The sequence below is a fragment of the Bos indicus genome, chromosome 8, assembly GCF_029378745.1.
Source record: "Bos indicus isolate NIAB-ARS_2022 breed Sahiwal x Tharparkar chromosome 8, NIAB-ARS_B.indTharparkar_mat_pri_1.0, whole genome shotgun sequence".
In the NCBI taxonomy this organism is placed as follows: Eukaryota; Metazoa; Chordata; class Mammalia; order Artiodactyla; family Bovidae; genus Bos; species Bos indicus.
Genome location: NC_091767.1, coordinates 46,377,568 through 46,402,070, shown reverse-complemented (window position 1 = coordinate 46,402,070; position 24,503 = coordinate 46,377,568). Strand labels below are relative to the sequence as shown.

Genomic DNA, 24,503 nt, shown 5'->3' with positions numbered 1-24,503 from the left:
TGGTCTTCATGGCAAATAGATGGGGAAAAAATGGAAACAATGACAGAAGCCATGAAATTAAAAGATGCTTGCTCCTTTGAAGAAAAGCTATAACAAACCTAGAAAGAGTATTAAAAAGCAGACACACCACTTTACCAACAAAGGTTCATAACGTCATAGCTATGATTTTTCCACTAGGCATCTGGATGTAAGAGTTGGACTTAATGCTGAAGTGTCAATACTTTGTCCACCTGAGGCAGAGTCAACTCACCGGAAAAGACCTGGATGCTATGAAAGATCAAAGACACTAGAAGGGGACAACAGAGGATGAGATGGTTGAATGGCATTACCGATTCAATGGAGATGAGTTTGAGCAAACTCTGGGAGACAGTGATAGACAGGGAAGCCTGGCATGCTGCAGTCCACAGGATCACAAAGAGTCGAACATAGCTAAGCGACTGAACAACAATAAACATTATAGGAAATCAAAGAAGGAAATATTGAAAAATCATTAAACTCAGTCTTTAAAGAGAGAAATCAAAAGACTTCAAAATACAAAGATAAAGCAGGTGTCAGAATAATAATAAACATAGGAAAAAATTATGAAATTGAGCTGAAAAAAAAGAAAAAGTTAAAGAAAATGAAATTACGGAAAAGGATAGGGTGAAAACGGGTGGGACAGGCTGAATAAAGTCACAAATACAGCCACACATTTTTCCAATCTAATAATTATTTCCATCCTGGCATTAAAGATATTATTAAACTTCCTTATTTTGTTCCACCCACTGAAAAATAATGTACTGAGGGAAATGAATTTTTAGCCCAAACTCTGGTTCCAAATCATATACATCACAGTGATTAAAACAGTAAACTCAGTAAACTTATGAACCATAATGAGTAGAAGATTACAGTTAATATCCTTCAGCTCTCTCTGTAGCTGAAGTTGATAGTAGTAGCACACTCCAAGTAAATTTTCAGTAACCCGAGGACATTTCATTCTTACATATGTAAATATTTTTAGCTCATTAATATTTTATAAAATAAAACTATCTCTTGCCTCAATTCTGGAAGAATTAAGGACACAGACTAAATCAACTGTTACCTGTTATGCAATAACAATAACATAGCACACAGTTACAAAATAACACAGAGACGGATAAATATTACTATGCACAATATACAAAGCAAATATGAATAGCACCTAATTTGAGTATTTAGTGTCTCCTTTATAATTTTCCTGATACTTAAAGAATCACTATTTTACTTTAGTAACTCAGACTTACCACCCACGGCCTTTTTGCTTCAAGCATCTCAATCAAATCTAAATGTCGCTTACGTTCATAGAACCTGTCCACATCTTGTTTATATCTTTCATTCCTCTGAATCATTTTCTCTAGATATTCGGTTTTCTGTTTGCATGAGGTCTAAAATAAATATTCATTTAACAATTAGCTTAATCAAAGAAAGACAAAAGGTCAAATCTTTTTATAATGAAAAATGTATAGTGCTAGCAAAATTTCACAATAGGAGTTCTTAAGAACTGTGTAAAACTAAAGTGCACACCTGAGTTCTGGTCTAGGCTCTACTATTTATCAATTATGGGACCATGAGGAAGCCCTGCCACATCTCTAAGCTTGGACTCTTCTTGCCTGAAGAGAAGAGAGATATCTGCCCTATTCACTTCACTGGTAGAAGGTACTCAACTTAACTACAGGTGAAAGCTCAAAAGCTGTAACATGACATACAGAAAAGTGATATTATTAGTAGTATGTTATGAATACCCATGACTGAAGGATTTAGAAATGAGATAAAGGAAAGCTAAAATCTAGCCTTTATCTTGTGAATTAACAAACAAGTAAATTGCACTCAGAACCTAGAAGAATATGTGCTTGTTTTCTTTCAGAAGTTGGTAGGTAGTTACAGTCTTTCAGAGGGGAGTATTAGACGATTTGATTTGGGGAAAAATAAAAGAACTGACAGGGGTATCTAAAGTAGGATTAAAATAATTACAACTTCTTTTGTCATTCACTCTGAATTAAGTACAACAACAACAATAGCATTAAATCAGAACAAATCACATTATCAAGTACAGATAGTTACAGTTTGTGCGTGCTTAGTCACTTCAGTTGTGTACAACTCTGTGCAATCCCATGGACTGCAGCCCACCAGTCTCCTCTGTCCACAGGATTTTTCAGGCAAGAATACTGGGGTGGGTTGCCATGCCCTCCTCCAGGGGATCTTTCCAACCCAGGGATCAAACCTGCACCTCCTGCACTGCAGGCAGATTCCTTACTACTGAGCCACCTGGGAAGTGCCAGTCACAGTTTAAAAGAAAGCATTAGTTTACTAGATTTCTCATTACAAAAATTTACTGAATTGTAGCTGCTGAATTATGAAAAATGATTCATTAAATAAACATCTTTTAATGTGATATACTATAAAAGGACATTTAAATTTATTAAAGGTGAAGATAAAAATCAAACACTTCAACTAAATGTACAGTTCTTTTACAAAGTCTATCCTCACACAACTGAATAAAATATAACAATGGGCTTAACAAAGACACTAACTAAATGCTATATATATGCTGTATTACCCAAAACCCTATACAGCATCTGAAATATCACAGGTGTTTAGAAAATACTGAATGAATAAAAGAATAACACTGAAACTTCCTGAGAGAAAAAAGTACTTTAGAAATTCAATTAATAACATATATTTGATGACATGATAGTCAAAACTTTATATCAAACCCATTCTTACTTTTTAGTAACCTAATTACTGAAAATCCTTGCTGAAAAAAAAATCACAAATATATGAATTTACTCAATGAACTATTATTCACTGGCCAATGAAAGACAATAAAATGAGTTGACTATAAATTACCTCTAGTTGTTTTTCTTTCTCCCTGAAGTTTTTCAGTTCACAGTGGTATTTGTGCATTTCTGGAGGACCAACTGACTTCTCGGTAGCTTCAAGGAGTTCAATTTTACTGAGTTTAGCAAACTCTCCAACTTTATCCTAGAGCACAGAACTTAAATATCAACTAATATTATCATTTACAAATATCTTCAAAACATTTTTCACTCAATGATACTTGTCAAGAAGAAACTCATTCAAAAGAAAAAAAAAAAAAAACCTTTGCGATATGAATCTTAAAATAAATCCTGTCCTTTGATATTATTCTTTAAAATAATAAACTTAGGGTATAAACTACCACCTTTTTGAGAACTTTAAAAAAATTTCAATGTCAATATTTCCAGGTTGAAACTTTTCTATACATTTAACACAGTTTGGAAATAAAAAATACTGCCCTGGATTACAATGATCATTACCACATGTCAATTGGAATGAAATTATTAGAAGCTTAAAAAAGAAAAGAAGGATGGCAATTTCAAACAACTATTAATATTTCTGGAGACAGCTTTAAATCAGCTGCTGCTGCTGCTGCTGCTGCTGCTGCTGCTGCTGCTAAGTCGCTTCAGTCATGTCCGACTCTGTGCGACCCCAGAGACGGCAGCCCACCAAGGCTCCACCATCCCTAGGATCCTCCAGGCAAGAACACTGGAGTGGGTTGCCATTTCCTTCTCCAATGCATGAAAGTGAAAAGTGAAAGGGAAGTCAGTCGCTCAGTCGAGTCCGACTCTTAGCGACCCCATGGACTGCAGCCCACCAGACTTCTCCATCCATGGGATTTTTCCAGGCAAGAGTACTGGAGTGGGGTGCCATTGCCTTCTCCGAAAACCAGCTGATAAATGCTTTCAAATTTTAACTTTTACTTAACTTGGACACAGTAATCAAATCATCATTGTTTCTGAAGAAAAGAACTAATTCAGTCACTAGAATAACATCCAAAGACCAGTCTAAAAGATATTTGACTTTAATATTTAACATGGAATATCAGGATGTTTTATTTTTTTTTTTGAAGAAACTTAAAATATAAAACAGTTCTAGAAGGAATACACATAGATTTAAGAGTCTTGGTATATAAAGCATTTTATACAAATAGACTGATTAAGAAGTTGTTTATTAACACAATTTTAAGAGCCTATAAATTGAAGCACAGAACTACTTAAGCTACTTTCTGCACTTATAAATAAATAATACCTTTATTATTTATAAGGAAATAAATAAAGGAGATAATACCTTTATTATTTATAAGGAAATAAATAAAGGAGATAATACCTTTATTTCCTTTATAATAGATTTACTATAATATATTATAAATAATAATTATAATAAAATATTTATTATATTTATTGTTATATAATATTTAATTTTAATAAATTTATAATAAAATGTTTATAATATTATATTTATTGTGTTGATCAATATTTATTATAGAAATATAATAAATATAATTTGTTATAATCTATTATAAATAACAATATTATAATAAATCTATTATAATAGATTTATTGATAGATTTATTAACTGAGTATTTCCAAATTACTAAAAAGTAGTAAGATTTTACTATAAGGTAAGATTTTACTATAAGAGATGAGATACTACCTTTTACAATACAAAGAACTGTTAACTATTAAGACCACTATGCTCCTTTTAAATAGTAACAATAGCTCTCAAAAAGTATTTACATTCTTATATGACATAAAGAGGAAACATTATATAGAAAATTTTCCCACTTTTACATTTAATTCTCTCATACCTGAGGTAGAAACTGGCAAAGATTGCCCACTTGAATATTTAAGGCTGCAACTTGCTCTTCTACTACTTTTGGGCTGGTAGATTTTTTGTTGATGAACCAAGAGGACTGATTTTTTGCCACATCAATCTCGCGAGTGATTACAAGATTTCCAGAAGTCCTGAACCTATTTAAAAATTAAAAATCTTTATACTCAAAATACATACATTATTTTCTCTTGCACCAAAGGTTTCCACATAGGATTATTATTATAATTTTTATTTCTTTTAACATTATAGCCCCTCCAAAGAAGGAAAGCCTGGCATTTTATTAGTGGTAATACATAACTGACCACAAATAAGTTACTTCTTTCAACATCTGAAATTTAAACCGTTAAAATAAAAACACAGTGATATTAACTCCCAAACACTGCCTGAGGATTCACATATCTGGAGTTATTCATCCTTTAATCATTATGCTATTCTCTAATCACATGTGCTCACTGAAATTCAAACTGGGTTGATATATGACAGCATAAAAAGTTCAACCTTGAAACTCTCTCTACTTGGAAAATGTACAAATGAAAACCAACTACTGTGTATGTATTTCCAGATATCAAGTGGAAATGCATACAGGTGGCCCACAGTTTCCTCATCTTATACTCCACCACTCTGAATTCAAAAGAAACTGTATCACATGACTATAAAAGAACACTGAACAAAAGAAAATTCATCTGAAAGATGGGTATTTATTTTTTGCTTTTAGAAGCACTACTGTGCCACACCTCCTACCTATTCATCCATCTTCTTCACTGGCAGTCAGCAGCATGAGGCATAAAGATAACTTACTGATATCTAATGGCAAAATGACAATGTAAATATTGTATATATCTAGATTATACTGTAATCAGAACACTCCAAACCGTAAGATTTTAGGATGTTAAACAAGGTATTCTAAACTTTGATTTCCAAGAGCATAACTAACAAAGTATTTTCTGATTCTCTTACTGAACAACTACTAAAAAAAAACTGGTAAAGTATCTTTATAAATGTATTTATAGGTTAGCATGAAAGTAAGGAATTGTGGACAAAATACCAATACAGATGGGAAACCAGCAGTGGAAAAAAGAAACTGCCTTTCATTCTGAGGGCATTTGGCCAACCAGGTAATCTGGTGTATTTATTTTTATGATCCCCTGAGAGAGGGGTGTTGAGGACAAAGCCCAGAGTTCTCCAAGGTAGAGTCTAATGGAAACCATCCCAAGGATCGGATCAAGAAGGCAGAGGAGCAGGACATGGGAAACACCTTCTCAGACAAATACATCAAAAATACATCTACATGCAGAATTATTTACATAGAACATCTACTGAACATTGGAAGAAGACTTCAGACTTTCTAAAGGGCAAGAAAATCTTCATGTAACTAAGTAGGACAAAAGAAGAAAGGAAAAAGAGAGAGAGAGAGGAACTGGGATGGAACCTGAGTCCCTGGGAGCAAGCTGTGAAAAAGGAAAGGTTTCTGCACATTGCGAAGTTCCCTCACTGGTGGTGAGATCAACTGGGACAAAGGGGTAGCTTTGGAGCCTCAAAGGAGAGTGCAGCAACTGCTTTGCGACGGCAAAGTGGAAAGACACCTTCAGACAGTAGGTGCCACCTGGCAGACCCCAGCCTGAGACACTCATCTGCTGGGGCAGGTGGAGTGAGGCTTGGGCTTTGGAGGTTAGACCCCAGGAGAGGACCAGGGTTGGCTGTGTAGAGACAGCCTGAGGTGGGTAGGGTATGGTGCACCACAACAGAGCGAGTACAGGAAGAAGCCTGGGACTGATAGAGAGGCAAGGCACCACTGTTGGTGGCACATGAGACGAGCAGCAAGACCATCAAAAAAACTTCCTTCTCTGAATTCACACTCTTAGGCAGCAGAGCACTGCCTACACGGGGTTCAGGGATGGGCGTGAGCTACCACTGTCATCTTCGACTCCAGAGATGGGCATGGGCTGCTGTTGCTGAGGCTCCTGTGACAGGTGGCTGGTCGTGGCCCCCACTTCCTGGGAGCATCTGTGGGCAGCACCTGCACACTGCCTACCAATATCCAGTATACACTGAGCAAAGATATGACAAGCATCCAAACCAAAAGCAGCCCTCACACCAAAAAAATATTAAAGCCATACAAGCTATGCCAGGACGCACCCACATATTAATAGCCCTCCAAGAGAGGAAAGTGAAAAAATTGGCTTAAAACACAACATTCAAAAAACTAAAATCATGGCATCCGGTCCCACCACTTCATGGAATAGACGGGGAAACATGGAAACAGTGACAGACTCTATTTTGGGGGGCTCCAAAATCACTGCAAGTGGTGACTGCAGCCATGAAATTAAAAGATGCTTGCTGCTTAGAAGGAAAGCTATGCCCAACCTAAACAGCATATTAAAAAGCAGATATTACTTTGCCAACAAAGGTCCACCTAGTCAAAGCTATAGTTTTTCCAGTACTGGATGTGAAAGCTGGACTACAAAGAAACCTGAGTGCCAAAGAATTAATGCTTTTGAACTGTGGTGTTGGAAAGATTCTTGAGCGTCCCTTGGAATGCAAGGAGATCCAACCAATCCATCCTAAAGGAAATCAGTCCTGAATATTCATTGGAAGGACTGATGCTGAAGCTGAAACTTCAATACTTTGGCCACCTGATGTGAAGAACTGACTCACTGGAAAAGACTCTGATGCTGGGGAAGATTGAAGACAGGAAGAGAAGGGGACGAGAGAGGATGAGATGGTTGAATGGCATCATCGACTCAATGGACATGAGTTTGAGTAAACTCCGGGAGTTGGTGATAGGGAAGCCTGTCGTGCTGCAGTCCATGGGGTCACAAAGAGTTGGACATGACTGACCGACTGAACTGAATTGCACCAATAGAAATGCAAACTATTGTGAAAAGGAACTAAAAACTGTAAGGAAGAGTCAAGAAAAATTAGAAAATTCATTTGCTGAGACAAAGGCTGAACTAAAGGCAATACATAACAGAATGAATGATGCTGAAGAGAGAATAAGTGATCTAAAAGAAAGGAAAATGGAAATAATATGGTTGAAACAGCCAACAGCTCAAAAAAAAAGAAGAAAGCAAGCAATATGAGACCTATGGAACAATATAAAGTATGCCAATCTACATATAACAGGGATCCCAAAAGGAGAAGAAAGAGAAAAGAGGATTGAAAATGTACTTGAAGAAACTATGGCTAAAAACTTCCCAAACTTAAAGGTGGAAACAGATATCCAGATACAGGAAACACACAGGGTTCTAAACAAGATGAACCCAGACAGACCTACACCAAGATATATTATTTTTAAAATGGCAAAAGTTAAAGACAGTATTCTTAAGGCAGCAAGAGAAAAACAAAGAGTTAATGACAAGGGAACTCCCATAAGACTATCAGCTGACTTCCATACAGAAATGTTACAGCCCAGAAGGAAGTGGCAAAACATATTCAAAGTCTCAAAAGGAAAACTGCAACCTAGAATACTCTACCCAGTAAGGTAACCGATTAGAATAGGAGTGGAGAGAAAAAATTTATCAGACAAGCACAAACTAAAATACAGCGATACTAAACCTATCCTAAAAGAAATATTGAAAGGTCTTCTCTATATAGAAAAGAAGCAAACAGATATAGGTAGGAGGAAATCACAATTGAAAAGCCAGTGTACATACAGATTAAAAAAAAAAAACTTATTTGTGAAAGCAACGATAAACATACTGAACAGCAAAAGGATAAACATGAAGATATAAAAAATATAAAATCATAAAATGTGTGGAATAAGACTAAGAGAATGTAATACTTTTTTTTCTAAGAATGTTTACTTATGTGACTATTAAAGCAAGCAGATATAGGAAAGGGTTAACATACTTGAAAAAGAGAGCAACTACAAATTAAAAAACATACAAAAATTCACAAAAACCAAAAAGAAAATGTAAGCATAAAATTTTCATCAAACCAGAGAGGAAAAAAGAAGAAATACAGTCAACTGGAAAACAAGGTTTAAAATGGCAGTAAATACTTATGTATCAATAATTACCTTAAATGACAGTGGACTGAATACTCCAATCAAAAGACAGAGTAAAAGATAGGATAAAAGAAAAATAAAGCCTCCCACATCAGGACAAAGGACACACAGACTGTAAGTGCGGGGATGGAAAAAGGCATTTCATGCAAACAGAAATGACAAGAAGGCAGGAGTCACAATACTCATATCAAACAAAACAGACATTAACAAAAGCCATAAAAAAAGATGAAAAAGGACACCATATGATGATAAAAGGACCAATACAAGAAGAGGATTTTACACTCGTTAACATATATACACCCAATATAGGAGCACCCAAATATATAAGACAAATACTAACACGACACAAAGGCAGAAACTGATAGGGACACAACAGGAAGGGACTTTAATACCTCATTCACATCAGGGGACACATCCTCTAGAAAGAAAACCAATAAGGCAACAGAGATCTCATATGATGCAATAAAACAGATTCAAGTGATATTTTCAGGACACTGTATGCAAAAAAACCCCAGGATACACATTCTTTTCAACTGCACATGAAACATTCTTTGAGATCAGTTCAGTCGCTCAGTTGTGTCCGACTCTTTGCGACCCCATGAACCGCACCACGCCAGGCCTTCCTGTTCATCACCAACTCCCAGAGTTTACCCAAACTCATGTCCATTGACAGAGAAGGCAATGGCACCCCACTCCAGTACTCTTGCCTGGAAAATCCCATGGACGGAGGAGCCTAGTAGGCTGTAGTCCATGGAGTCACTAAGAGTTGGACACCACTGAGCGACTTCACTTTCACTTTTCACTTTCATGCATTGGAGAAGGAAATGGCAACCCACTCCAGTGTTCTCCTGCCTTCAATCTTTCCCAACATCAGGGTCTTTTCAAATGAGTTATCTCTTCGCATCAGATGGCCAAAATAATGGAGTTTCCGTTTCAACATCAGTCGTTTCAATGAACACCCAGGACTGATTTCCTTTAGGATGGACTGGTTAGGACTAACCAAATACTAGGGCACAAAAGTAACCCCAACAAATTTAAGAGTATAGAAATTATTTCAAGGATCTTCTCTAACCACAAAGGCATGAAACAAGAAATTAACCACAGGAAAAGAAATGAGAAAAAAACAATCACATGGAGACTAAACAACATGGTTACTAAAAAAACCAATGGATCAAAGTGAAAGTCACATCAGACTCTTTGCAACCCCACAGACTATACGGTCCATAGAATTCTCCAGGCCAGAATACTGGAGTGTGTAGCCTTTCCCCTCTCCAGGGAATTTGCCCAACCCAGGGATCGAACCCAGGTCTTCCATATTGCAGGTGGATTCTTTACCGGCTGAGCCACAAGGGAAGCCCAAAGATTCCTGGAGTGTGTAGCCTATCCCTTCTCCAGCGGATCTTCCCGACCCAAGAATTGAACCAGGGTCTCCTGCATTGCTGCCAGATTCTTTACCAACTGAGCTATGAGGGAATGAGGATATCAAAAAGGAAATAGAAAGACTAAACAAAACTGACAAGCTGTTGACCACACTCACCAAGAAAGGATAGAGAACCCAAGTAAATAAAGTAAGAAACAAAAAAGAAGTCTCAAATGATACCACAGAAATACAAAACACTGTAAGAGAATACTATGAACATTTATATGCTAATAAATTCAACAACCCCCCAAAAAAGGGATAAGTTTTTAGAAACATACAGTCCACCAAAATTCAATCAAGAAACTGATAATTTGAACAATCATTTTAAGTGAAACAGAATCTGTAAATAAATAGAAGAAAAACACTCCCTACAAACACAAGTGCAGGACCTGATGGCTTCACCGGTTAATTCTACCAAACATACAAAGAAAAACTTAAACCCATCCTTCTCAAACTCTTCCTTAAGAATGAAGAGGAAGGAACACTCCTAAATACAGTCTATGAAGCCACCATCACTGTGATACCAAAGCCAGAAAAGAAAATTACAAGCCTGTATCTTTGATGAATATAGATGTAAAAATTCTCAACAAGGTATTAATAAACCAAATATAACAACACATAAAATAAAAAATCATACACCATGACCAAGCTGGATTCATCCTAGGGTCACAAGGAGTCGTCAACCTATGCAAACCAATTAACGTGATATGCCACATTAACAAAAGACAAAAACCATATTATCATCTCAATAGATGCAGAAAAAGCACTTGACAAAATTCAGTATCGATTCATGATAAAACTCTTACCAAAGTGGTACAAAGGGAACATGTGTGTTAGTTGCTCAGTCATGTCCAACTCTGCAACTCCATGGTCTGTTGTCCACTAGGCTCCTCTGTCCATGGAATTCTCCAAGCAAGAATACTGGAGTGGGTTGCCATTGCCTTCTCCAGGGGGCCTTCCAGACCTCAGGGTGGACCCAGGTCTACTGCACCGCAGGCAAATTCTTTATCATCTGAATCACCTGGGAAGCCCAGAGGGAACATATCTCAACATAATAAAAGCCATTTATGACAAACCCACACTCAATGTAACACTCAAAGGCAAAAAAATGAAAGTCTTCTTGTTAACATCCGAAATAAGACAAGGACAAGGACACCCACTCTTATCTCTGACAGTATTAGAAGTCCTAGCCAACAAACAAAATGCAAAACTCTACTCAGCTATCCTTGCTTAAATGGGATACAAAAGATATTAAAAAAATGAAATAAATTAAAAAAAAAAAAACAGGAAAATATTTAAAGAGAAAGCTAACTATATTCATTAATGACAAACAGATTTTAAGGCAGAAAGCCTCAAAAGATGAAGAATTCAGTATATAACAATAAAGAGTTCAATACTGTCCTATAAATATATAAAGGAAAGATGGACAGAACAAAGGTAATTAATAAATCTACATAAAGAAAGGGATAGTGTAATATGCTTTTCTCAGTAATAGTAAAAATAACTAGTAATCTTGCACTAATGGACAAATAAACAGTGCACACACAACAGCAGAATACTCATTCTTTCAACCAAACAGGTAACAATTACAAGGGCTCAGTATGTAAGCCTCAACAAATTTCAAAGGATTGGGAACATAAAGATCACCTTATCTATTTTTTACCATACTACTATCAAGGTGATGATCAATACTAAAATATAATAGGAAGACCACATTAGAATTTGAAACAGCTTTTAATTTGAGCTCAAAAACAAAATGAAAACATTCACAACTGAAAAGTAGAAAAATACTATACCAAAATTTGGGAGATGGAACTAAAGCAGTACTGATAGGCAGATTTTTACCCTTCACTATTTACATTAGGGAAAAAACAAGACTGAAAATGAGTACAATATCCATTTCAGGAAATGAGAAGAACAAAAGAAACCAAAAGTTTAAAGAACAATTAGTAAAGGGAAGAGTAAACATGAATGAAATATAAAACCATGACGTAAGACAGAAACAACAATGCAAAAAGTTAAACTCATTAAAAAAAGATGAATAAAACTGACAAATCAATTTTTTCCAAATCATGAAAAAAAAAAAAACGAATGAAAGAGGAGAATACAACTACAGGAGATACTTAAATAATATATTTTACATATGAGAAGACATAATACAAACATAATAAAGTTACATATTATTTAGCCAAATAAAATTAAAAGCTAAGATGAAAATTTTTTTAGAAAACTATAAATTACCATGATGACTCAAGAATAGAAAAACTAAATAATTCATTACCATTAATTAAATCAATAGGCCCAGATGATTTTATCAGTAACTTTAATCAAATATCCAATCAACTAATATTTCACAAGCAAAATACAGATGTTAGAGAAGCAAGTCTACCAATGCAAAAACTATGACTATGTTGAACTTATTCTAAGAATGCAAAATAGACTGAACATTAGGAAATTAACTGAATTTACCAATTAAAATAATATGATCAATTCAATACATGCTGATAAAATTCACTTGCTAGTTATAATTAAAAGAACATGAAATCAGGAACAACAAGGAATACCTCTAAACAAGTAAATCATATCTTTCAAAATCCTACAACAAGTATCTCATTTCACTCCAGCCACACTACCATTTTTCTGTTCCTCAGCAACAACAAATTTAATTTTGCCAGACTATTCGCACAAACTATTCCATCTGCCTGGAATACTCTACTCCCAGTTATTACGGTTCTCATTCAGTTCTCACTTCCCAACAGGCCCTTCCTGAACATACAATAGGAATAAAACACCACTTCCCCCAAACCCTGCCAAGGCCTACAATGAACTAAATCTGATGCAAGTTCCTTGTCTTTATTTTGCTCCACCTGTCAGAGGCACTGGACAGGCCAACAGCACTGCTCGACTCCTCGAGTGTGCTTTCCAGGTACCGCATTCTCCTCACTCACTAGCATTCTTCCCAGGTTCCTTTCCCCACGTTCAGCCTCTAAATGCAGCAGTACAACAGAATCTAGTTCTTACAGACTTCCTTCCTCCATCTGCATCTTCTCCCTTGGAGATTTCAACCACCCTACCAACAACCTTTGGCCCAGATTTCTCCTCTAATAAGGGGAAAAAAAAAAAAAACCCTAACTGCCCATTCAACATTTCAATTTACGTAAAATGAAGACACAAAACTGAATGAGATTTAGCTCATCACAGGCCTTGGCAACACTTTTACCTGAATGTCTATATAAGCATCTCAAACTTTCTCTGTATTTTACTGACCCTAAAAAGCATCTGTTTTTGTTGCTGTTCTTTTCCATCTTAACATTTCTGAAACTAGGTTGCATATTTCAAACTGTTTCATAGTTTAACTGGAAGTTGCATTTTACAATGGTGGCATCTTAATTCGACAAAATATGGTTTACTTCAAAATGACCTTCTGATCTTACCCTAAAACCTCCAGATGCTGGTTTCATTACCTCAGTTAAGAGAAACTCCACTCTTAAGGATGCCAGATACATATATTGGTATACTTCTTCTTCGATGCCCTTCTCTCTTTCATATTCTATATTCAATTTGTGAGCAAATTTTAGACTATTTTATTTTCTCTTAGAATTATTACATTAAAGCTTCATTGATTTCCTTGCTTTTGCCTGTTTTCTTAGTCTATTTTTCACAGAGCAACCTAAATGATCTGATTAAAATTTAAGCTATTAAATTATGTCACCTCTCTGCTCAAATTCTGATGGCTTCACATCTTATTCAAAACAATTCCTTACATTAGTCTACCAAGCTTAATGAGCTGGCTCCCTTATATTTTCAGAACTTATCTTTTACTCCTCCTATTTAACAAAATCCAGTGACACTACGTACCACTTCAGGGTCTTAGCATTTACAGATTCCTCTACCTGAAATGCAGTACTTGGGTGCCATCCCCAAAACGACACAATGATCTCTGTTCATTTACAAGGCAAACCATTCAACATCAGAGTAACTAAGTCTATGTCCAAACCACTAACGCCAAAAAACCTGAATGGTTCTACAAAGACAGACAAGACCTTCTGGTAGTAACACCAAAAGAAAACAAACATCCTTTTCATCACAGGGGTGTGGAATGCAAAAGTAGGAAGTCAAGAGATAACTGGAGTAAATGTATGGCAAAAATCACCACAATGTTGTAAAGTAATTAGCCTCCAATTAAAATAAATAAATTAATTTTTTTAAAAAAGAGACAGAGATACCTGGAGTAACAGGCAAGACTGGCATTAAGACTACAAAATGAAGCAGGGCAAACGCTTACAGAGTTTTGCCAAGAGAATGCACTGGTCATAGCAAACACCTCCTTCCAACAACACAAGAGATGATGCTACACGTGGACATCACTGGATGGTCAATACTGAAATCAGACTTTGCAACCAAAGATGGAGAAGTTCTACAAAGTCAGCAAAAACAAGACTGGGAAGCTTGACTGTGGCTCAGATCATAAGCTCCTTATTGCAAAATTCAGACTTAAATTTAAGAAAGTAGGGAAAACGACTAGGCCATTCAGGTACTGCTGCTAAGTCGCTTCAGTCGTGTCCGACGCTGTGTGACCCCATAGACGGCAGCCCACCAGGCTCCCCCGTCCCTGGGATTCCCCAGGCAAGAACACTGGAGTGGGTTGCCATTTATTTTTCCAATGAATGAAAGTAAAAAGTGAAAGTGAAGTCGCTCAGTCGTGTCTGACTCTTTGCAACCCCATGGACTGCAGACTACCAGGCTCCTTTGTCTGTGGGATTTTCCAGGCAAGAGTACTGGAGTGGGGTGCCATTACCTTCTCCTCTTTCAGGTACAACCTACATCAAATCCCTTATGTTTATACAGTGGAGGTGACAAATGGACTCAAGGGACTAGATCTGACAAAGTGCCTTAAGAACTATAGACATATATTCGTAATATTATACAGGAGGCAGTGACCAAAATCATCCCCAAGAAAAAGAAATGAAAAAGGCAAAATGGTTGTCTGAGGAGGCCTTACAAATAGCTGAAAAAAGAAGAGAAGCAAAAAGTAAAGGAGAAAAGGAAAGATACACCCATCTGAATGAAGAGTTCCAAAGAATAGCAAAGAGAGATAAGAAAGCCTTCCTCAGTGAGCAATGCAAAGAAAAAGAAGATAACAATAGAAGGGGAAAGACCAGAGATCTCTTCAAGAAAATTATACATACACCAAGGGAACATTTCGTGGAAAAATGAGCACAATAAAGGACAGAAATGGTATAGATCTAACAGAAGCAGAAGATATTAAGAAGAAGTGACAAGAAAACACAGAAAAACTAACGGTCTCAATGACACAGATAACCATGACAGTGTGATCATTCATGTAGATAGAGCCAGACATACTAGAGTGTGAAGTCAAGTGGGACTTTGGAAGCATTACTAAGAAAAGGCTAGTAAAGTGATGGAATCCCAGCTGAGCTATTTCAAATTCTAAAAGATTATGCTGTTAAAGTGCTGCACTCAATATGCCAGCAAATTTGGAAAACTCAGCAGTGGCCCCAGGACTGGAAAAGGTCAGTTTTCATTCCAATCTCAATGAAGGGCAATTCCAAAGAATGTTCAAACTACCATACAGCTGCACTCATTTCATATGCTAGTAAGGTAATGCTCAAAATCCTTCAAGCTAGGCTTCAACAGTATGTGAACCAAGAACTCTGAGATGTAAAATCTGAATTTAGAAAAGGCAGAAGAACCAGAGATCAAATTGCCAATATCTGCTGGATCATACAAAAAAGAAGGGAATTCCAGAAAAACATCTACTTCTGCTTCACTGAGTACACTACAGCCTTTGACTATATGGATCACAACAAACTGTGGAAAATTCTTAAAGAGATGGGAATACCAGACCACCTTACCTGCCTCCTGAGAAATCTGTATGCAGGTCAAGAAGCAACAGTCAGAACCGGATATGGAACAACGGACTGGTTGTTCAAAACTGGGAAAGGAGTAGGTTAAGGCTATATATGCGCAGGTGGCTGCGACGTGCGCGCGATAGCGCGGCCAAGAGGAGCCACCCCCCGTCCGAGGTCAGGGGCAGAAGCCAGGAGGACCCCATGCCCAAAGGGCGGCGGCCAAGAGGAGTTACCCCATGTCCGAGGTCAGGGGCAGCGGCCGAGAGTACCAGACTGCGACGGCACAGGAACGGCGGAGAGGAGCTACCCCGCGTCCTAAGTCAGGGGGGCGCCGCCGAGAGGAGATACCCAGTGTCCGAGGTCAGGGGTGGCGACGAGATGAGCTACCCCAAGCCCCCACGCCCGAGGCCATGGCGGCTGGGAGGAGCAACCCACGCCCGAGGCCAGGGGCGTGAGGAGAGGAGATACCCCACGCCCCAAACCCAAGGCCAGGGACGACGGGCGGGAGGACCTACACCACGCCCCTAAGCCCGAGGCCAAGGGCAGCGGCAGGGAGGGGGAACCCACACCGGAGGCCAGGGGCGCTACAAGAGGAGATACCCCACGCCCCAAGCCCGAGGCCAGGGGCGACGGGCCGGAGGAGCTACCCTACGCCCCCACGCCCAAGGCAAGGGGCGGTGGCCGGGAGGAGCTACCCCACACCCCACGTCCGAGGCAAGGGGCGGTGGCCGGGAGGAGCTACCCCACGCCCCCACGCCCAAGGCAAGGGGCGGTGGCCGGGAGGAGCTACCCCACGCCCCCACGTCCGAGGCCAGAGTCGGTGGCCGGGAGGACCAACCCCACGTCCAAGGAGCCGTGGCTGCATGGGCGCAGGAGGGCCTAGAGGAGCTATCCCACATTGAAGGTCAGGAAGGGCGGAGGTGAGGAGATATCCCTCGTCCGAAGTAAGGAGCAATGGCTGCGCTTTGCTGGAGCAGCCATGAAGAGATACCCCACGCCCAAGGTAAGAGAAACTCAAGTAAGACAGTAGGTGTTGCAAGAGGGCATCAGAGGGCAAACACACTGAAACCATACTCACAGAAAAATAGTCAATCTAATCACACTAGGACCACAGCCTTGTCTAACTCAATGAAACTAAGCCATGCCCGTGAGGCAACCAAAGACGGGCAGGTCATGGTGGAGAGATTTGACAGAATGTGGTCCACTGGAGAAGGGAATGGCAAACCACTTCAGTATTCTTGCCTTGAGAACCCCATGAACAGTATGAAAAGGCAAAATGATAGGATACTGAAAGAGAAACTCCCTAGGTCAGTAGGGGCCCAATACGCTACTGGAGATCAGTGGAGAAATAACTCCAGAAAGAATGAAGGGATGGAGCCAAAGCAAAAAGAATACCCAGCTGTGGATGTGACTGGTGATAGAAGCAAGGTCCAATGCTGTAAAGAGCAATATTGCATAGGAACCTGGACTGTCAGGTCCATGAATCAAGGCAAATTGGAAGTGGTCAAACAAGAGATGGCCAGAGTGAATGTCGACATTCTAGGAATCAGCAAACTCAAATGGACTGGAATGGGTGAATTTAACTCAGATGACCATTATATCTACTACTGCGGGCAGGAATCCCTCAGAAGAAATGGAGTGGCCATCATGGTCAACAAAAGAGTCTGAAATGCAGTACTTGGATGCAATCTCAAAAACGACAGAATGATCTCTGTTCGTTTCCAAGGCAAACCATTCAGTATCACAGTAATCCAAGTCTATGCCCCAACCAGTAACGCTGAAGAAGCTGAAGTTGAACGGTTCTATGAAGACCTACAAGACCTTTTAGAACTAACACCCAAGAAAGATGTCCTTTTCATTATAGGGGACTGGAATGCAAAAGTAGGAAGTCAAGAAACACCTAGAGTAACAGGCGAATTTGGCCTTGGAATACGGAATGAAGCAGGGCAAAGACTAATAGAGTTTTGCCAAGAAAATGCACTGGTCATAGCAAATGCCCTCTTTCAACAACACAAGAGAAGACTCTACACATGAACATCACCAGATGGTCAGCACCGAAATCAGATTGATTATATTCTTTGCAGCCAAAGATGGAGAAGCTCTATACAGTCAACAAAAACAAGACCAGGAGCTGACTGTGGCTCAGACCATGAACTCCTTATTGCCAAATTCAGACTTAAATTGCAGAAAGTAAGGAAAACCACTGGACCATTCAGGTATGACCTAAATCAAATCCCTTATGATTATACAGTGGAAGTGAGAAATAGATTTAAGGGCCTAGATCTGACAGATAGACTGCCTGATGAACTATGGAATGAGGTTCGTGACACTGTACAGGAGACAGGGATCAAGACCATTCCCATAGAAAAGAAATGCAGAAAAGCAAAATGGCTATCTGGGGAGGCCTTACAAATAGCTGTGAAAAGAAGAGAAGCTAAAAGCAAAGGAGAAAAGGAAAGATATAAACATCTGAATGCAGTGTTCCAAAGAATAGCAACAAGAGATACGAAAGCCTTCTTCAGCAATCAATGCAAAGAAATAGAGGAAAACAACAGAATGGGAAAGACTAGGGATCTCTTCAAGAAAATCAGAGATACCAAAGGAACATTTCATGCAAAGATGAGCTCGATAAAGGACAGAAATGGTATGGACCTAAGAGAAGTAGAAGATAATTAAGAAGAGATGGCAAGAATACACAGAAGAACTGTACAAAAAAGATCTTCACGGCCCAGATAATCACGATGGTGTGATCACTGACCTAGAGCCAGACATCCTGAAATGTGAAGTCCAGTGGGCCTTAGGAAGCATCACTACGAACAAAGCTAGTGGAGGTGATGGAATTCCAGTTGAACTATTCCAAATCCTGAAAGATGAAGCTGTGAAAGTGCTGCACTCAATATGCCAGCAAATTTGGACAACTCAGCAGTGGCCACAGGACTGGAAAAGGTCAGTTTTCATTCCAATCCCTAAGAAAGGCAATGCCAAAGAATGCTCAAACTACCGCACAATTGCACTCATCTCACACACTAGTAAAGTAATGCTCAAAATTCTCCAAGCCAGGCTTCAGCAATATGTGAACCGTGAACTTCCTGATGTTCAAGCTGGATTTAGAAAAGGCAGAGGAACCAGAGATCAAATTGCCAACATCCGCTGGATCATGGATAAAGCAAGAGAGTCCGAGAAAAACATCTATTTCTGCTTTATTGACTATGCCAAAGCCTTTGACTGTGTGGATCACAATAAACTGGAAAATTCTGAAAGAGATGGGAATACCAGACCACCTGATCTGCCTCTTGATAAATTTGTATGCAGGTCAGGAAGCAACAGTTAGAACTGGACATGGAACAACAGACTGGTTCCAAATAGGAAAAGGAGTATGTCAAGGCTGTATATTGTCACCCTGCTTATTTACCTTCTATGCAGAGTACATCATGAGAAACGCTGGACTGGAAGAAACACAAGCTGGAATCAAGACTGCCGGGAGAAATATCAATAACCTCAGATATGCAAATGATACCACCCTTATGGCAGAAAGTGAAGAGGAACTCAAAAGCCTCTTGATGAAAGTGAAAGTGGAGAGTGAAAAAGTTGGCTTAAAGCTCAACATTCAGAAAATGAAGATCATGGCATCCGGTCCCACCACGTCATGGGAAATAGATGGGGAAACAGTGGAAACAGTGGCTGACTTTATTTTTCTGGGCTCCAAAATCACTACAGATGGTGACTGCAGCCATGAAATTAAAAGACGCTTACTCCTTTGAAGGAAAGTTATGACCAACCTAGATAGCATATTCAAAAGCAGAGACATTACTTTGCCAACAAAGGTCTGTCTAGTCAAGGCTATGGTTTTTCCTGTGGTCACGTATGGATGTGAGAGTTGGACTGTGAAGAAGGCTGAGCACCAAAGAATTGATGCTTTTGAACCGTGGTGCTGGAGAAGACTCTTGAGAGTCCCTTGGACTGCAAGGAGATCCAACCAGTCCATTCTGAAGGAGAGCAGCCCTGGGATTTCTTTGGAAGGAATGATGCTAAAGCTGAAACTCCAGTACTTTGGCCACCTCATGCGAAGAGTTGACTCATTGGAAAAGACTCTGATGCTGGGAGGGATTGGGGGCTGAGGAGAAGGGGATGCTAGAGGATGAGATGGCTGGATGGCATCGCTGACTCAATGGACGTGAGTCTCAGTGAACTCCAGAAGTTGGTGTGGACAGGGAGGCCTGGCGTGCTTCGATTCATGGGGTCACAAAGAGTCGGACACGACTGAGCGACTGATCTGATCTGATCTAAAGGCTATATATTGTTACCTTGCTTATTTAACTTACATACAGAGTATATCAAGCAAAATGCTGGGCTGGATGAAGCACAAGCTGGAAAAAAGAAGGCCGGGAGAAATATCAATAACCTCAGATATGCAGATGACACCACCCTTACGGTAGAGAGTAAGGAGGAACTAAAGACCCTGATGAAAGTGAAAGAGGACAGTGAAAAAGCTGACTTAAAACTCAACATTCAAAAAACTAAGATCACGGCATCCGGTCCGTTACTTCATGGGAAACAGATAGGGAAACATTGCAAACAGTGACAGACTTTATTTTTTTGGGCTAAAAACAATCACTGCAAGTGGTGACTACAGCCATTAAATTAAAAGATGGTTGCTCCTTGGAAGAAAAGCTATGACCAACCTAGACAGTATTAAAAAGCAGAGACATCACTTTGCCAAAAAAGATACAGAGAGTCAAAGCTATGGTTTTTCTGGAAGTCATGGATATGGATATGAGAGTTGGACCATAAAGAAGGCTGACTGCTAAAGAATTGATGCTATGGTCTGCGGTGTTGGAGAACACTCTTGAGAGTCCCTTGGACAGCAAGGATATCCAACCAGTCCATCCTAAAGGAAATCAGTCCTGAATATTCACTGGAAGGACTGATCCTGAAGCTGAAGCTCCAATACTTTGGCCACCAGATATGAAGAGCCAACTCATTACGAAAGACCCTGATGCTGGGAAAAACTGAAGTCAGGAGGAGAAGGGGATGACAGAGGACGAGATGTTTGGATGGCATCACTGACTCAATGGACGTAAGTCAGAGCAAGCTCCAGGAGGTGATGAAGGACAGGGAAGCCTGGTGTGCTGCAGTACACAGGATCGCAAAGGGTCGGACATGACTGAGCGACTGAACAACAACAACAATATATTCCATGATGGCAGAATGCTGTTCCTCCCAAAAAAGAAGGCTGTATCCCTCAATGTACTAAAACATATTTGAAAAATGACTGCATAAATGCATTTCAGAGACCATTTATTCTACCCACCATTCCCTTCAATGAATATATGACCAGTTATTGCCTCCATTCAACAGCAATGACAGTTTTGATGACTTATATCAGCCATTTTGGGCTTGGTATTCTCAAAGCCACAGGGACCCTAACTGAACAAAAGAGCACAACATAATCATGTTGAGTATGTAGAAAGGAAATCTTCCCTGTGTTAGACCTGGTAACAGAACTCTGGTTAACAGTCACTGGTTAGATTATTAGAGCAAGTAGCTATGGAACACCAGAACAGTTAACCTCTTTAGATAATAAGACAAAAGGGCTTTGATGACTCAGAGTAAAAAGTCAGGAGTGCTTAAGACCTACAGCCATCCTTAATAGACTTCTGAAACTTAAATGTTAATAGTCCATCTGTGTTTTATAAATATACTTGGTTTAGTATACTTTTTCAGTTTCAGTATCTAGGAAACCATCATGATCAGTGCTAACCTAGAAGTATCTTTGCAATTACAGTCATATCTCAGATACATTGCAGGTTTGGTTCCAAAACACTGCAATAAAGTAAACATTGCAATGAAGTGTACTGCATCAATTTTTTGGTTTCCCCTTACAAATGAAAGTTATGTTTATACTATACTGTAGTCTACTAAGTGTACAAAAGAATTACATCTAAAAAAATAACCTACCTTAGTAAAAATATTATATTTCTAAAAAATGCTAACCATCATTTGACAATGCAGGGTTGCCTCAAAACTTTAATTTGTATACACATATCTACAAAGCACAATGAAACAAGGTATGCTTGTGTTTTTTAAATGGAGATATAATTCAGAAATCATAGAATCCACTATTTTAATGTGTACAATTAATGTTTTTTTTTTTAAAGATGATAAAATTTATGATTTTAGCCATTTTTAGGTGTCAGTTAAGGGTGTGTATCAACAGGGGTTAAGTACATTCACAAAGTTATGCAACCATCACCATCATCTAATTTCAGAATATTTTTATCACTCAAAAGAAGAGCCCATACCTGTTTAACCAGTCACTCCTCATTCTTTCCTCCACTCAAACCCCAGCTACCACTAATCTATTTTCTGTCCCATCTATTTACTTATCCTGGACATTTCATAGAAATGGAATCATGCAATATGCAATCTTCTGTGTCTAGTTTCCTCATCAGCCGTAATCTTTGCAACGTTTACCCAAGTTACAGGCTCTATCAGTCCTTCAGTCCTTTGTATGGCTCAATCATGTGTTATGGTATGGATATATCATAATTTGTTTAGCCATTTTTCAGGCAATGGACATCTGAGTTATTTATAATTTTCATCATTAAAATTAGGAAACAGCTACATTATGCCAGTGAGCAATCATTCTCTAGAACAGTGACTGGACCAAATACTTGTATTTAAATTTTAATAGATACTGCAGAATAGGATATAGTGCCTATACTCCCACAATAGTGCATGACAGGAGTCTCTTTTCTATAACTTCATATGATTGAACTTTATTTTATATTTTTCTAAGCTGAGAGGAAAACAATCTTCATCTTGATCTCCTTTGTAACTAGTGAGATATAGTCTTTTTTTTGTATATATTTGTCATTTATATTACTTTGTATTAAACTTCTTTGCTTATTTCCTTATTAAGTTGTATATAATTTTTACTGACTTAATGAGATATTAAAATCTCAATCATTTTAAGACATGTACATATTATCTGTGCTGAAAATGTTTCTCCCCATCTGTCACTCATTGTTAACTATGGCGCCATTATTTTGGGCTGAATTTTTATGGAGCCTAAATTTCCTGTCTTTTTTTCTCTTCCAGGCAAGGCTTTACAGGGCTCATGCTGCAGCATGAGGGAGTGAAAACATGAGTATGGTACCCATGCTCACTCCAAAAGAGGAGCTATTTGGGTCCAGGTAACAACAGGGGCAGATTATGTGGGCTGGGCAGGAGGTATAGCTTAGACAATCTGCCCGCCACCCTGCCCACCACCTTGGTGGTGCTGTATGCAAGAATCACACACAGTGCCCTGCTTTTGCTACTGGTACTTCTGTTGATTTATGGCTTTTTCTGTATCTCACTGTTTGTAACTGTACCAACTTCCATGTAGGCAATTATTTTCAGTCCTATCTTATAGTTTCTCTGTATTCTGTTGCTTCAGGGGATATCTGTCCATGTTCAAGTATTCTGAGAAATGGTCCCAGGTCCCAGCATATCTTAAGTGAAGACCAGCTATCCTCAGCCTACCTTTCCACATGGTTGGGCAGAGGCCAAGCAGTTCTGGGCATCAAAACAGCCTTCTCTTCCTTCGAGTTTCTTCTATCTTCCTTTATATGGTTATTGGCTATCCTGTTTTACTGAGTAAGGTCTTTCCCTTTCCTGAGATTTAAAAAATATTCTACACCATTTTTCTATTCTTTTTAAACCCACATATTTTTAAAAGTCTAAAGACTTTTAAAATCAAGATTTTACTTATGTACAGGATTACCTGATAACGGTCTAAATTTATCTGTTTTAAACAACTAATAGCCAATTATTTCAACTCAGTTTGAGTAATTTATGTGGTAAGCCATGTCCAACAGACTCTTTGTGAACCCACGGACTGCAGCCTGCCAGGCTCCTATCTATGGAATTTTCCAGGCAAGAATACTGGAGTGGGTTGCCATTTCCTTCCTCAGGGCATCTTCCTAACTGAGGAATTGAACCCGCATCTCTTTCATCTCCTGCCCTGGCAGGTGGATTCTGTACTACTCTGCCACTTGGGAAAGGAACCTGAAATGTCAGGTCCAGCTATCAAGGTAAATTAGAAGTGGTCAAACAGGAGATGGCAAGAGTGAACATCAACATTTTAGGAATTAGTGAACTAAAGTGGACTGGAATGGGTGAATTTAACTGAGATGACCATTATATCTAGTACTGTGGATAAGAATCCCTTAGAATACATGGAGTAGCCATCATAGTCAACAAGAGTCCAAAATGCAGTACTTGGATGTGATCTCAAAAATGACAGAATGAGCTCTGTTCATTTCCAAGGCAAACCATTCAATATCACAGTAATCCAAATCTATGCCCCAACCAGTAATGCTGAAGAAGCTGAAGTTGAATGGTTCTATGAAGACCTACAAGACCTTCTAGAACTAACACCGAAAAAAGATTCCATTTTAGGGGACTGGAATGCAAAAGTAGGAAATTAAGAGATACCTGGAGTAACAGGCAAATTCAGCCTTGGAGTCCAAAATGTAGCAAGGCAAAG

The 24,503-nt window shown here is 38.8% G+C and overlaps 1 protein-coding gene across 5 annotated transcripts in view; it reads right to left on the bottom strand.

The window, feature by feature from the left end:
* SMC5 (structural maintenance of chromosomes 5) overlaps positions 1 to 24,503 on the bottom strand; it is a 117,859-nt gene that overhangs the window by 65,587 nt on the left and 27,769 nt on the right. For 4 of the 5 annotated variants that reach the window (XM_070794641.1, XM_070794643.1, XM_070794642.1 and 1 more), the window contains 3 exons: positions 4,646 to 4,808; positions 2,866 to 3,000; positions 1,263 to 1,403 (listed from right to left, as the gene is read on the bottom strand). In XM_070794641.1, coding sequence (XP_070650742.1) covers positions 1,263 to 1,403; positions 2,866 to 3,000; positions 4,646 to 4,808 — 439 coding nt within the window. Of the gene's footprint in view, positions 1 to 1,262; positions 1,404 to 2,865; positions 3,001 to 4,645; positions 4,809 to 10,903; positions 11,097 to 24,503 lie in introns of those variants that run through there. The other variant, XM_019966053.2, reaches the window with a different exon arrangement.